Consider the following 15,458-nt stretch of genomic DNA (forward strand, 5'->3'; position numbering starts at 1 on the left):
GGACCCTCTGCACACATCAACAAAGGTCGCCCACAAAGCATCGTTACCCATCGCTCCACAAAGGCCGCGGCCCTTGCAGAGCAAGGGGAACCACTACTTCAAGGTCTCAAAGCGAGTGACGTAACCGATTGAAACGCTATTAGCGCGCACCACCGCTAACTAGCTAGCCATTTCATATCCGTTACACAAGCTATATACAGTACATTTCAGTTCTGTTTGCAACAAAATAAAATAAAAACATAAAACATCTGTAAATACCACAATTTACAGTCACATTTCCAAATCGTTCAGAACGCTTCCGTTTCTTTGCCCGTGGGAAAAAAATTCAACCACAAAAAAAAATCTCTACGGTGTTAAGTATCAAAGAAATTGTATAATACCTGTATTGATTCAATACAGAATGTGAAAACATACCTCAACGTCAGGTGTAACCGCAGCGAGGATCCCAAATCTTTCTTTCCGCTTCTTCAGCTTTTCATCTTCCTCAACCTGTAACACACAAGCATTTTTCTACACCCACAACAACATCTGCTAAATGTGTATGTGACCAATAAAATGTGATTTGACATATGGTCTTAAATATTTAACTTGGAGGTGGCTTAATCAGAAATGCTGAAGTGTAATAATCACAAGGTTTCAATTGAGTATTTCTTTCAGGATGCCCTGTAGTCAAAAATACACACTATACAGTTCATTAGGTACACCACCCCATTCACGAAAATGGATCGCCCCTACAGACAGTGTGTTACTTGGCTGTGGCTTGTTATATAAAGCAGGCAGAGGCATTCAGTTACTGTTCGATAGAACGTTAGACTTGTCAAAAGGAGTGATCTAAGCAACTGAGTGTGGTATAATCTACGGTGCCAGGTGCACCGGATCCAGTATCTCAAACTTCCGCACTCCTGGGCTTTTCAAGCATGACGGTGTCTAAGGTTTACCAAGAATGGTGCAGAAAACAAAAAAACATCTGGTCAGCAGCACTCCTGTGGGTGAAAACATGTTGAGGTTAAAGGAGAATGGCAAGAATGGTGCAAGCTAACAGGCGGGCCACAAACAGGCAAATAACGGCGCAGAACGGCATCTCGGAACACACAACTCATCAATCCTTGTCACAGATGGGCTATTGCAGCAGACGATCAGACCGGGATCCATTCCCATCGGCTAAAAACAACAAGTGGCTCCAGTGGGCACGCAATCAAACACTGGACAATTTGAGGAGTGGAAAAACATTGCATGGGACATGACAGCGAATTCAGTTTACTTGAGTGGCCTGCGCAGTCCCCAGACCTCAACCCAGTAGAGCATCTTTGGGATGAGATGGAAAAGGCTGTCCGCAGCATGAATGTACCTCCGTACAATCTGCAACAACTGCGTGATGCTATCGCACTAACATGGACTAACATCCCTGTGAAATGTTTCCGACACCTTTTAGAAAGCCCTGATGAATTCAGGCTGTTCTGGAGGCAAAGGGGGGGTCTAAGGCAGTACTAGATAAGTGTACCTAATAAGCTGTCCAGGGAGGATAGAAGCTGCCCTATCCCTAGGCGCTCACCTTCTTGGAAACTGAAAAAACGTTCCCGCCAAATCGCTCTGCTCGCTTTTTTAGCTGTTCAACGCTGACCGCCTACACAGAACACAGAGATAGATGTTTGATTAAATCTTCTGGGTCACTTATGGTTACATTATTTAAATGAGGGGAGGTCACTGTTTATCACATATTTGGATTACTCACAGTGGACTTATTCACAGTAACACCTTTGATAGAGAGAAACACTCATTAAAACCAGAGTGCAAATGCAGGAGAAAACATAATGACTTGTGATAATGAGGTTGTTCAACCCTTGTTTATAAACTGACTGCAGGTTATGGTTCTTGGATTTAAAAAAAATTAAAACCACACATGAGAACTGTGAAAATGACTGGAAGATTCACACTGACCTGGGGTGGAAGTTGGGGGTGCAGCAGCGGGCAAACCAAACCTGAACACAATACATATTTAATCAAATCAAAGTTTATTTGTCACGTGCGCCAAATACAACAGGTGTAGACCTTACAGTGAAATGCTTACTTACAGGCTCTAACCAATAGTGCAAAAAAGGTATAAGGTTAACAATAGGTAAGTAAATAAATAAAACAGTAAAAAGACAGGCTATATACAGTAGCGAGGCTACATACAGACAGGTTAGTCAGGCTGATTGAGGTAGTATGTAGATATGGTTAAAGTAACAATGCATATATATATGATGAACAGAGTAGCAGTAGTGTAAAAGAGGGGTTGGCGGGTAGTGGGACACAATGCAGATAGCCCGGTTTGCCAATGTGCAGGAGCACTGGTTGGTCGGCCCAATTGAGCTAGTATGTACATGAATGTATAGTTAAAGTGACTATGCATATATGAGAGTAGCAGCAGCGTAAAGGGGGGGGGAACACAATGCAAATTGTCAATATAGGTTAATAGATATGCCCAATCAATAGTGTGGGGAATATTTGTGGGATACTGACCGGGCAGCACGTATGGCCTTCTTGCCATCAGCTGACGCAGGGACATTGAAGCGTTCTGCTCTTTTCTGTACCCTCTGGGAAAACAGGATAAAACATTTTAATTATAAGGTTAGCACACCACCATTGCATTGAAGACTTGTCATGACTGGTGAGAGTTCAGCAAGCATCATATTACCTCATCCACAGACGCTGGGGGTGTGATTTTTACCACTTTCTTTTCAGCCGTCCTGAAACACATTAAAATCACATGAATAACATATTTCAATAGGGACATCAGATCATCAGGAAAATGGAGAGAAAATGTCACTCTTCAATGTGTGTACTCCTCAGACACTATGGGTTTCTTGTCATTATCCTCAGTGATGGCATCCTCTTTCGTGAGGTCCTACATGTTTAAATGCATAAAGCATCATCAAGAAATGCACCTACGATTTTACATTTATTTTCCTAGCAGATATTTCACCAAAGCAATTGCAGCATGTACAAAGTGACTTTATACTGTATGATCAAAATTCTACTGACATGGTGGAACCCATCTAATCCATACATGAAGTGCCATTGCTGCTATAGTGGTTTAAAACCAGGCTTACCTCTGGCTCTTCTCCCAGAACATCATCTTCATTTAGGCCCATGTCATCCTCTGTTTAGGATGAAAATCAAAACAGACCTTTCAGCAATCCATACTCAGTGGGACCCAAAACACTGAGAAATACGTCTGCTTTCTTTTCATCTTTGATTTCATTTGCAGCCAGCCAACGCTCAAAACGCTCCAAATAGGAATCAAAATCCTCTTTTGTATTCTCAAACTCGGGTACTCGACCAATGGTTGCCATTTTCACAGTTAATTGTTCCGTTTCCTTATTCCTTGTATTCCTTAATTTTCATCTAATTCTTCACTTCAGAAGTTTCTGAAATTACTTCATTCACTGCACTCATTTGTAATAATGTACACACCGTGTTACGTTCCATCTTTTTCTTCACAAGATTTCTCCACTGAGATCGCCTAATTTCAATGGGTTCAATGAGTTTTTATTTATTTAACCACCAGAGGGCAGTGTCGCTATTCTGGACTCCAATAGTCTTGCTACTTGGCAGGTCCTGAACACTGTACCTGCTAGCAGTGCTTAGCCTTTTTTTACTGGCGAAAGAAAATAAAAAAATAACTGACGAATTAAATAATTATTTTGAGTTTCATTACTCACGCAACATTCTTCCCTTCAAGCAATGTCCGTTAAAGAAGTTTAATCACCTCGTCGCCACTGTAATATTTGTGTTGTGGAGAAATGACCAGGCAGGAGACGGGAGTACAGTTAGTTTTCGTTAGTCAAAACCTCTCAAGCTCTACAGTTCCCGGGCACACTAGTGCGCATGTGCATTTCCTATTAGGTGTAGTAGTAACACTGTCGTAATACATCACCGCTTAGTAACAGCATAGTAACTAATATAAACAGATGTTACTACATGAAAGAGCCGATAATTTGGCTTCCTGATTTGCATAGCCTACTGTTATTGCTTTTTGAGCCCCAGAATCCAGACATCGATTATCTGCTGACAAATTATAAAAATATTCACTGAAGATGGTAATTGCTCAGTGCAGGAACAATCTAGTGCAGGAACAATCTAGTGAGGAGCCTCAGTCTAGTTCGCGCTCATTTTTTCAGTGCATTACATTTCTTTCTCAATTTGTTTTTGCAGGCCATCTAATAATCTGGTCAGGTAAAAATGTATTTGAACTCAAATTTCACGATGTGGTAGGCAACTTTTTACGATTTAAATTATATATTGACAATTTTATCATGGTTTTAGGTCAATTCCTAAGAACTACTGAACGAAAAGCCCGTTGGGAGCAAAATTAAATGAAACAAGTCACCGAAAAGACTCGGAATGCCCGTTACGACTTGGATAATTAAATGCGGAATCTGTTTCATCCATCAGAAATCGACCCGTCTGCTTCTTCAGTAAAATCCCAACCGCTTTGAGTTGGTACATTGCTATCATAAATCTTTTTTTGTTTTTGTGTGTTAAATTCGTTGTAACTTTAGTAATTTGCTTTGACACAATGAAATGTATAGCCCAGTTTTTCATGTAAAATATATTTATTGATAGGCCTAAATCGTTCATTATATACATTGATCCTTACTTTTTTTATCCAACAGATTTAGAAGGGAAAAATTTAACAATGTGACTCCAATACATGCGGTATAATCAATGGAATTTCGGATATGCCAATGCGTTGCGTCACAGATGGTACAGTATTCTCACTACATTATGATGTATATGTATTGACAAATAATCATGTTCAGAGGCATTTTGCTCTTTCCTGTCACGCTGTGCAATGGAGAACGACGTTTTTAAAAGCTGTCAGGTAAACACTTTTGCTTTCACCTTTGCATTTTGCTAAACTTGTAAACAATTGTCTAGCCTAAGTATTGTGTAATTGAAAAGGTAAAATAGACGATTGTGTACTCCAATAATATGAAGTCTGAACATAAACAGTAGGACTATGTGAATCAAGCCTAATTGTCATCAAAGTTTACAAGTCCCATGCTCTGAACTGAGCTACAAAGGACTACAAAGTGAACTATTCTTGTGTGATGAGAAACCTTGCCTGAAATGTGTGTTATCTGTCTGAGCTAATGCCTAGCTTTAAGCTCAGTGGGCTAACAGTCTTGTGACATGCAGATTGACCTCGGTTCAAACCCAGTCAGTCTCATGGTTGATGCTAGGCGGTATCCTTGGGACATCCTATGGATCCGACCCCTGGCAACAACCCTCTGGCCAACACACACAGTGAGGGAGTTCTATTACAATTTTTTTTCTGTACAGCACCCCGAGATATTAGCTGATGTACGAAGGGCTATATATAAATACATTTGATTTGATATTACGCTGGCCCGGGTTGAACCAGGCAATGGTCAGTCACATCATTGGGTGAAAGCAGGGAGGAAGGAGCACCCTTCTCAATAAAACAGTAATCTGCGCCAGTCGGTCATGTTGTCAACAAGGCAGCATGGTGCACCTTCCAGAAACACATCTCTTTTGCATAAAATAGATGTTTGAATTTTCAAACTAGTTTTCATTGGGAAGGCAGATAAAGAGTTTTTATCAAAGCAATCACTTTTGCATGTGAAAACACATAATCCTACTCATCACTCCATGAGCTTAATAATTACGTCACTTTTGTTTTGAGCCGACTTCGCCTTCGGCCAGAGCGGGGCACCTGGCTCACCCCCGGGAGGCGGTGCGGTTCCAAAACGAATGCAATCACTTTTCACCCAGTTCAAACTCCTCCCACCGAGGTAACCCGGCCCACATAAACTAATCCCCTCAGTCTTGTGGTGTGAATATGATCTGGGTTCAATCACAGTCAGTCTCATTGGTGCCATTGGACCTTGATCGCACAGTTGATGTCGATCAGCTACTGGGGTGTTGTGAGAGGAGGTCAGGGGAGGGGTGAAGTGTAGCGGTGGTTCCGTGAACAGAATAACCTTGCCTAATACTTGAGCTAGAGCCTAGGCATTCGCTCAGCAGCATATATCCATAAACATCATGCCAGCTGATTCGTGATTTTGACTGGCTGAGAAATGCTGTCTGCCTCTCTCTCTCGTCCCAAAACCCGACCCCTACACGTTCATTACTATGGGACAGTTGGAGATCAAATTTGAATATTGAAACAATGTTGCAAATGTCGGAGAGACAGACAGCAAGGTTTATACAAATCTCTGCTGTTGAAAACTCACTGTTAGTATAAAATAATTGTTAAATAATGTCTAGATGCTTTTTACAGTGGAGATCAAGTTTTAACTTCCCTGCCTGGACTGACGAGACAGTGGATTACGCAGTCAGATGGAACAGAGTAAATAGGCATTTTAACATCATAGATTTAGCCGGTGGTAACTTGTGGAATAGACACCGGCTGGAATTAGCTTTAAACCAATCAGCATTCAGGATTAGATCCAGCCGTTGTATAAAGAGCAAATATCACAACATAGGTTGTAATATCGCTTTTTTACGGTCTTGGCTTTGTCGTGGAAAATCGTATTACAAATATAACACTTACAAGAACTTGTGAATTCAATAAAGGCTTTTTAATACAAAATATCAGAAGCCGTCTCGGTCCGCGGAAAAGACCAACTTCCATAAGCACTGGCTCTGTTCTTATACACATACATCAAATGAGTCCATCCCACATGCAAATGAAGTTCCTTCCCTTAGTCCATCTGCCACCATTATCTTTCAGTTTAAGCTTCCTGCTTGTTCACGCCCAATAACGCCCATATCTGCTTTCAGTTAGGTTATAATGGTGGCAGGACCCCTTCTTGTCCTAAAAATAATATATGTCCATCTATCCTATGGGCCTATGTCTTTGGCCTTCGTACTTATGTTTAGCTTGGTGTGCTCTTTGGTATGTTTGCCCTTATTAGGATCAGCAGACTATGTGTCCCTCTAACATTAGTGTGTCCAGCTGTCCTCCTCCTGTGGTCTGATGTACAAATTTATATCTGTCCCTATATGTACCATTTACTCCCACAGCTTCCCCAGTGATTTTACACATGCACCGCTACTGGTCAGACACAGGTCACATAATTAGAATCTCTGTAGCAACAGTAGCCTGGGCCCAGATCTGTTTGTGCTCTTATAGCTAAGCCAAAAATCATATTTGGCATGACAGTGAGTTGATATAAAAAACAAATAGACTGGCACTCAGGCTACGGCAACAGTAGTTCATTGTGCGTCAACCTATGATGACATATCAGGCTCGCCGCCATGTCATAATTGTCGGATGAACTATCACAGGTGAGTTTGTAAGAAATACATTATTGCTATGTTGGTTTTCAGGAGAAGACCTCAAAGCCCCGGTGTCAGATACCCTCGCGAACAGAGAAGCAAACTCGTCCACTGAAAGGGAAGCCTCCTCAGATCATGATAGAAACAAAGCCGTCAGTGAGCAGCAGATTGGCTGCCATGACAAAGCTTCCGGTCCTACCTGGGGTCCCCTTTAAATTTCATAGAGCCAGCTTGGGTAAAAAGGTAAGCAGAACATATATTTAACAGGATACAGTATAACATTTTTTGAAAGAACATGCATACAATAGAAGGGTGCAGTAGAATAGAAGAAGGGTCCAGTAGAATGGTGCAGTAGAATAGAAGAAGGGTCCAGTAGAGTGGTGCTTTAGAATGGAAGAAGGATCCAGTAGAATGTTTATTTTTTTTGTTTATATCCTTGTTCCTTCAGTTGTATCAGCCTACATCTGATTTCAACCTCAGTGACCCAAATTGTCACATTATGAAGCCGACGTACAACAGTTTGCATGACCCAAACCTCAATGAATACTACCATCAGAAGGAAATGCATGAGAAGTTAAAGAAGCGAAACTTCATCACTAAAGAGGACAACGTAAGTTTGAAGTTAATATTATTGTTTCTGAACAGTGTAGTAGAAGACTGTAAGCTTTACCGATAGTTAACTCCAGGACTATTATAGCAGGAAACATTTTGATTCTCTCTCTTCTCAAGGTTGTATGCTCATTAAAGGAGTATAACACATACAAACATTACCTGGATACGGTCAAGACTGACCATCATAAAACGTACAGCAAAAAGTTGGTATGTGGGCAGTATGACTGCGTTCTTAAATGTGAACTTCTGTGAAGATCACACATGTTATTTTCACAAGAAAATGTGAAATGATCATTCATCACTCTAAAAACAATGTAACATGTATTTTATTAGGTAGATAAGTGTTTAAAATGTACAACATTTTTATTTATCCTATTTAAGAAGGAACAGATACTGAGAATGGTTCAGTTGCAAGAGGAAGGCCATATACCTAAGGACGTTACCCTGGAAGATATGATAGAGTACTTACTGAATAAAGGAGCACAGAACCTGAAGCATCTGCAGTCAACCATTGGTTCCAGGTAGGCAAGAAGTGCATGAGTTAAAAAAGTAGAGTTATATAGGCCTACTCTGTGTTGGCAATGTCATGACTCACCTGTTTAATGTATTGATAGGGACAGGGGACAGAAATATGGCCTGCAAACTGCGTTGTATGACCAAGAGAGAGAGTTTAAAGAGGATTGGGTTTCTAAGGAGCGATCCAGGCTGAAACTCATTGAAAAGGATGTGAGGCACGATTTGAACAAGGCCAAGTATATGAAAGAGGCCAAAGAAAAGCGCATCAGAAAGGTACAAATGTCACACTTTCATCATACTTCACAAAACTACCCACAATTATTTTCAAGTTTGAATAAATCATGAAAATTAAGAAATCATTTTACCTCAACTTTTGTGGATACTAAGTTGCTATTTTTGGACTCTATGTTCTTCACAGAAAATGTGCATTATGGAACAAAAACAGGCTATTCAGTTGAGGATAATGGAAGAGGAATTGAAAAACCTCCAGGAGTTTGAGAGGTTGAGAGAGGCCTCTATCAAACCAAATAAGCTGCTGGAAGAAATATTTGAAAAACCAGGTAAGATTTAATTTTGAATTCATCACACAGTTAAGCAATGTTTAAATGACTATGCCAAATGCAACCTACAAGGAGCAGTTGAATGTGTTGTGCTTTATATCATATCGTATTTTGTATTCTTTAAAAAAAAATCTATTATAGCATCTGCTCAGCCTGCTCTCAAACCTGCTCACTCCAAAACTGTAAAGAAAACAGTTTCTCTGTCAGGTAAGAACATTTCCTTACTAAAGAACCATAATTTCATTACGAAATATCTTTCAGAGTATGTTCAAAGCCAGTGAATGCTATATTAAATCAAATTTTTAAAATGTGTGTGTGTGTTATTAATAGGGAAATCTAAGGAAAAGCCAGCCATGCTACAGAGGAGACCAAGCCTTGCACCACTCCAGAGGAGACCATGCCTGGATGGTCTGGCACCGCTGAAGGGTTTCCAAGAACCTGTTTTTAGGATCTTCAAAGCCATCAAGGGACAAAGCATCCCAGACAGAGCTCAGCTGAAATCTGTCATCCTCGACCACTTAGGCTCCAAGCTTGTCAGGGAGCAGCTGGCGGAGTCAATCAGGGATGAGGTCAAACTGACGATTCCAGGGTCTACACCAGCGGCACAAAGGGCTCTGAGTGCCAGAATCGCTTACGATGTGTTGAAGTGCGTCTCTCGAGCGGCCAATCCTAGCAATGAACCTGCCTGCAGACTCCGTGGGGGAAACACAATCAAACCCAATGCTCAAGCAGATGATCCAGAACCAGAGGAGCGGATGGCCAACGGAGAAGACATAAACACCTATGTGACAACGTTGATCACTGACGTTCTGGAGGAAGTCCAGGAGCAGGTTATCGTAATGATCCGAGAAGACTCCCCTACCCAATTCAGAGTTGTCTCTGCAAAGGCCAGCCAAACAGCCATTGATGTGGTAAGCAATGTTTTGGAAGACATTAGACACTTATTAAATGAGGAAAACATTGAAGAGCTTGCACTAGACTGTGATGCTGAAGGCACCTCAGGTATAACAAACATTCAGCCACCTGCATTGACTGCATTAAAAAAGGCAGACACCGAGAACTGCCGAGATTCCTGTTCAAAACTAGAAGGTGTCGCCTGTGACCTTATTAGCACTGCATATGACAGCATCCTATTCGAGCTGGCTTTTCCTGAGCTTCAGGGTGAAAGAGATAAAAAAGCTCCTTCCCTGACTCTGGAAATACTTCCCTCGAAGCCAGTGATCTCATCTTTATCCAACTCTCCCAGTTATGGAATGGTGTTTTCATCTGACACTTCAGAGGTTGCAGAAAACAACAGTAAGACAAGCAGCTCAGAGACCTCCGCAGCTGCATCAACCTCGTCCCAGGAGACGACTGTGATGGCCAGTGTTCCATGTTCTTGTACTACTTCCAGAGCAGATATGGAAGGAATGCTCTCTGAGGCAACAGGCGAGCACCCAGCGAAATCAATGGCCTCTGCAAAAGTTGAGTTGATCGCTGATGATTTAGTGGAAGATGCCATCGATATGTGCAGTGAAATGATTTTAGACGACCAGCCACTAGCCCTACTACATGACGATCCTGAAGAAGGTACATCAAATGTTGTTGTTCCTGGACCAATTCAGAGCAGCCTGTCTGGATTTGATGAACGCCACACAAAATCACAGGTCCTTGCAGTAAAGATTGAAGACCATGAGGTAAAGCCAATTTTGATCCAAGACACAGCGCTCATATCTCCAGGTGAGAAGAATACGGATGAAAAAAGAGTCATTAGAGTAAGTTATGTCTTTAACTCATCCCCTAGAAGGAAATCTCACCAGGCCACCAGAAGCACCTCTTTCCCTAACCTCTATGTCACCCTTGTGGATGGAGTTCTGGACCAAATTAGCACAGAACCTTTCAAAGAAACCCTGGCCCAATCTGTGAGGAATGAGGTAAGACATTCTGTCTCTTTGCCTCAATTTGGATCGGTGAACCTCAAAAGCGAGGACTGCTCAGAGAAAGAAATGATTGAGGATATGTTGAAAAGTGTATCCACAAAACGCAGTAAAGACCAGGCCTGTCAGCTGACCGGGAAAGCCAGTGAGACCATGAATGCCAACGTAGATGCCATTTCACTTACCCCCAAACTACAGTCTACTGCCAAAGACCAAATCATCAAAGTTCTGGAGCAGGTCAACACTAAAATAATCAATATGATTAGACAAGATTCTCCCAACAGGACGATTTCCCCCAAGGCAAGCCAGACTGCCATCAATGCTGTCAGCAACATTTTGGGTGCTATGGGAACCTCTCTCAAGGCAAGCAACACACCATTTGTTCCTAATGTGGCTGGACTCCAGCCTGACCTAGATGATGTAGCGTCTTACTCAACTGAAGCTTTTGAGGGATATCCAGGGATCTGGATGTCATCCCTGAAGATAAAATATATTGCCTCAGGCCTCATGGACACTGTCTGTGATGACCTACTGGATGAGGATGGTTTCCTCAGACGGAGCGCTGGTGCAATATCCTCACAGGAAGACCTTGATCTTCAGAAGGTAGTTACTTCAAAACCAGCATCCCCAGTCAATTGCATGCCCGTCAAAGGATGCCTGTCAATGTCCTACCTTGATGCTTTGAAGAATCCTGAAGACATTGAAAATGCTACTCACCTCAGTAGAAGCATTGACTCTCTCTCCGTAATTGGTGTGCCTACTTCAACCTCAAAGGAAGTTTCATACGGCACAGAATTGAAACTGACACAGTTGCAAAAGGATGTCTCTGCATCATCCTCACTTTATGCCATGAGCAACTGTCGGAGCTCATTGGAGTTTCCCTCCAGTCGATCCGATATCCCTATTGACAAAGAGGCACAAAGGATTTCCTCCACAGACGAAGAAGACAGTCTGTCCAAATCCCTCCTGACCTCTTCCAAATCAGTCTTCAATGTCTCTGGCCTCGTCCCTACTCCTCCAGAGGGAAGGCCAAAGGTGAGGCTGCCACGGCGCCCAGTGCTTCGCCTTAGGAAGGTTCCAGAGGAGCCCCCCAAAAAGATGCACATTTACACAGTTTGCAGGGATGCTTTTCATTTCCCAACTGAGACAATGCGATCGACCAGTCCATCATCATTCGAGGGAGAATTCTCAACTCCAGAGTCCCAGAGACCAAGGTAATACTGTCTTTCTCATAGTCCTAATCTGAAAAGCTTTTTAACACCTAGCCCACTGTTGATATTTGAACAGCCTTGATTCTAAATGTTTTTATTTTTGTAGAGCTTTCGTAGAGCTTTGAGAACTCTGTTATGAAAAGCGTTGCACAAATTAAATGTATTTTTTATTCATTAAGAGCGGTGGACAGCTCAGACAAGGAGTCTATCTTTAATATAGACTCATCCAAAAGACTCGTCGCAGAGATAATGCTGTCTGTTCGGGAGGACGTTGTTGAGGCAAAGCAGAGCGAGTTGGCTGCACATCTGGCTGCGCTGTCGTCTGACAATGAGATGCTCTTCACTTTGGCTCAGAGTGGGACACCCCGTGCCGATTCATGAACTGCCTCCAACACCTCTCCTCACAGCGAGAGTGATAACTGACTTGGACATACATGGTAGAAGCATTTGCTTACATTATTTTGAATCACATTGACCTATTAAAGAATGCATTTATTTTCTAAAAAAGACAAAAGCATTTATTTACAATGTGTAGTTTTTCTTCGATGTGTTAAGTTAGGAATATTAAATAGAAAATTAGGAGAGAGTAATTATATATCTTTGCTCTGAATGGTGACATTGTTTAAACAGTCTCACAATTTGACCATAAAATATTAGTACACATTTTTTTTTACACTGACTTTTATGGTTCTAAAGGGAGGAGAGGACAAAGCTGCGTGAATTTAGGAGTCACAAGCGCCCCAGTAATCTTTATTAACTTTACATTCCTGCCATTTTTCCTGCTTGTAAGTAGTCTCTCTTAACAGCATTGTATGACCTGTTGTTCTGTTGACACAGAAACGCTTCACTAATCAGTACAACTTCCTCTGTATTCCAGTTATTATACCTCAGATTGTTGAATTTATGCATCAAGAGTGTTGTGGTATTTTATTCACTGTTTATTCTGGCAAGATTTGATCATTATTGCTCGGATTGTCAGAATATTTTAATATTGAATAGCCTCAATAGAATAGAGCTGCAACTATTTGAGGGTAAATCCCAGAATCATTAGGACTACTTTGGGACATATTGTGTCCAGATTGGCCTAAATGCAATGGGTCGGGTTGTATTTTAAGATGGCTATTCACTTATTAGCACTAGTTTTCACACGTGACTCTGTAATCACCAATGATTTATATATAGGCTATACTAGATGACTAAGGCGTTTTATTGTATTGTAAAAAATATTTTGGAAGCAATAGAAATTCATTTATTAATGACTACATTTGTTTATGACACGTTTATCATATTACAGACACCTTAATGCATACTTTTAAATTATATTATGTGAGCTAAACATACAAAACCATTTTTTCCCTGAAGTATAATTTTTTTAGAGATTACTGAAATCTATGTCCCCACTACAGAATACTTAAATACATGTCATTTAATTGAAATACTGTAGAATTCCATTCATTCCTATGGAGGAATGCTTTTACCCGGGGAGTACCAATATGGCCGACTGGTGTTTTCAACGCCTCTCAATAGCCAATACATAGCAAATACCAATCCAGGGTTTATATACATCACTGGTAATTACCCAATTTTAATAAAAGCTAGTAACATTCTCAACACTCCAGCAGTTTCACTAGACTTCTTACAGTATCCTATAAGAAGTACATCTACTGTACACACCATAGTAGATATTTAGTGGCGACTTTAGCATGTAAATCTTGGTGAGGCAAACTCCTGTCATGACGTTGGCCTGTGGGTAAGGTTTATGACCCCCCAAATAAATACCTTTCTCCCTTCCCTCTCTTCTCTCTCTCTCTGACTCTACTGAAGGACTCTTGAATAGCCTTTGTTAAACATAGAGAGTCTGGGAACATCAAACAAGTGGGGGGAAGGAACCATATTTCGGCAATAGAACCAGTTAAATATGATGTCAGCCGTTGAGAATGCTAATTGAAATTTCGATTATTATGGATTTATCGGTGGTGACCGTGTTACCTAGCCTCCATGCAGTGGGCAGCTGGGAGGAGGTGCTCTTGTTCTCCATGGACTTTACAGTGTCCCAAAACTTTTTGGAGTTAGAGCTACAGGATGCACATTTCTGCTTGAAAAAGCTAGCCTTTGCTTTCCTGACTGACTGCGTGTATTGGTTCCTGACTTCCCTGAACAGTTGCATATCGCGGGGACTATTCGATGCTATTGCAATCCGCCACAGGATGTTTTTGTGCTGGTCAAGGGCAGTCAGGTCTGGAGTGAACCAAGGGCTATATCTGTTCTTAGTTCTGCATTTTTTGAACGGGGCATGCTTATCTAAGATGGTGAGGAAATTACTTTTAAAGAATGACCAGGCATCCTCGACTGACGGGATGAGGTCAATATCCTTCCAGGATACCCGGGCCAGGTCGATTAGAAAGGCCTGCTCGCAGAAGTGTTTTAGGGAGCGTTTGACAGTGATGAGGGGTGGTCGTTTGACCGCGTACCCATAGCGGATACAGGCAATGAGGCAGTGATCGTTGAGATCCTGATTGAAAACAGCGGAGGTGTATTTGGAGGGCAAGTTGGTCAGGATAATGTCTATGAGGGTGCCCATGTTTACGGAATTAGGGTTGTACCTGGTGGGTTCCTTGATGATTTGTGTGAGATTGAGGGCATCTATCTTAGATTGTAGGACTGCCGAGGTGTTAAGCATATCCCAGTTTAGGTCACCTAGCAGAACGAACTCTGAAGCTAGATGGGGGGCGATCAATTCACAAATGGTGTCCAGGGCACAGCTGGGCGCAGAGGGAGTTCAATAGCAGGCGGCAACAGGGAGAGACTTATTTCTGGAGAGATACATTTTTAAAATTAGAAGTTCAAACTGTTTGGATATAGACCTGGAAAGTATGACAGAACTTTGCAGGCTATCTCTGCAGTAGATTGCAACTCCTCCCCCTTTGGCAGTTCTATCTTGACAGAAAATGTTGTAGTTGGGTATGGAAATCTCCGAATATTTGGTGGCCTTCCTAAGCCAGGGTTCAGACACGGCAAGGACATCAGGGTTGGCAGAGAGTAAAAGAAACTTAGGGAGGAGGCTTCTGATGTTAACATGCATGAAACCAAGGCTTTTTCGTTCACAGAAGTCAACAAATGAGGGTGCCTGGGGACCCGCAGGGCCTGGGTTTACCTCCACATCACCCGAGGAACAGAGGAGGAGTAGGATGAGGGTACGGTTAAAGGCTATCAAAACTGGTCGCCTAGAGCGTTGGGGACAAATTTCTGGGCGTGGTAGAATAGATTCAGGGCAAAACGTGCAGACAGGGGTATGTTGGGGTGCGGGTACAGTGGAGGTAAGCCCAGGCACTGAGTGATGATAAGAGAGGTTG

At 41.9% G+C, this 15,458-nt stretch overlaps 1 protein-coding gene across 1 annotated transcript; it reads right to left on the reverse strand.

The window, feature by feature from the left end:
• Positions 1-1,711: 1,711 nt before the first annotated feature.
• Positions 1,712-3,141, reverse strand: LOC120059581 (SAP domain-containing ribonucleoprotein-like). The gene is made up of 6 exons (XM_039008712.1): positions 3,093-3,141; positions 2,826-2,887; positions 2,678-2,729; positions 2,503-2,576; positions 1,939-1,979; positions 1,712-1,755 (listed from the first exon to the last, which is right to left on the reverse strand). The coding sequence occupies exons 1-6, from the start codon at positions 3,132-3,134 to the stop codon at positions 1,712-1,714; spliced, it is 315 nt and encodes a 104-aa protein (XP_038864640.1). The 5' UTR covers positions 3,135-3,141.
• Positions 3,142-15,458: the final 12,317 nt, after the last annotated feature.

This window comes from Salvelinus namaycush, chromosome 14 (genome assembly GCF_016432855.1).
Source record: "Salvelinus namaycush isolate Seneca chromosome 14, SaNama_1.0, whole genome shotgun sequence".
Classification (NCBI taxonomy): Eukaryota; Metazoa; Chordata; class Actinopteri; order Salmoniformes; family Salmonidae; genus Salvelinus; species Salvelinus namaycush.

Excerpts from the sequence above, each read along its gene's own strand:
- LOC120059581 (XM_039008712.1), bottom strand. The coding sequence starts at position 3,134 with ATGGGCCTAAATGAAGATGATGTTCTGGGAGAAGAGCCAGAG. Across the intron at positions 2,730-2,825 it reads AAACCCATAGTGTCTGAGGA|GACGGCTGAAAAGAAAGTGG; the intron begins GTACACACATTG and ends AATGTGTTTCAG. Across the intron at positions 1,980-2,502 it reads AAGGCCATACGTGCTGCCCG|GTTTGGTTTGCCCGCTGCTG; the intron begins GTCAGTATCCCA and ends TATTGTGTTCAG.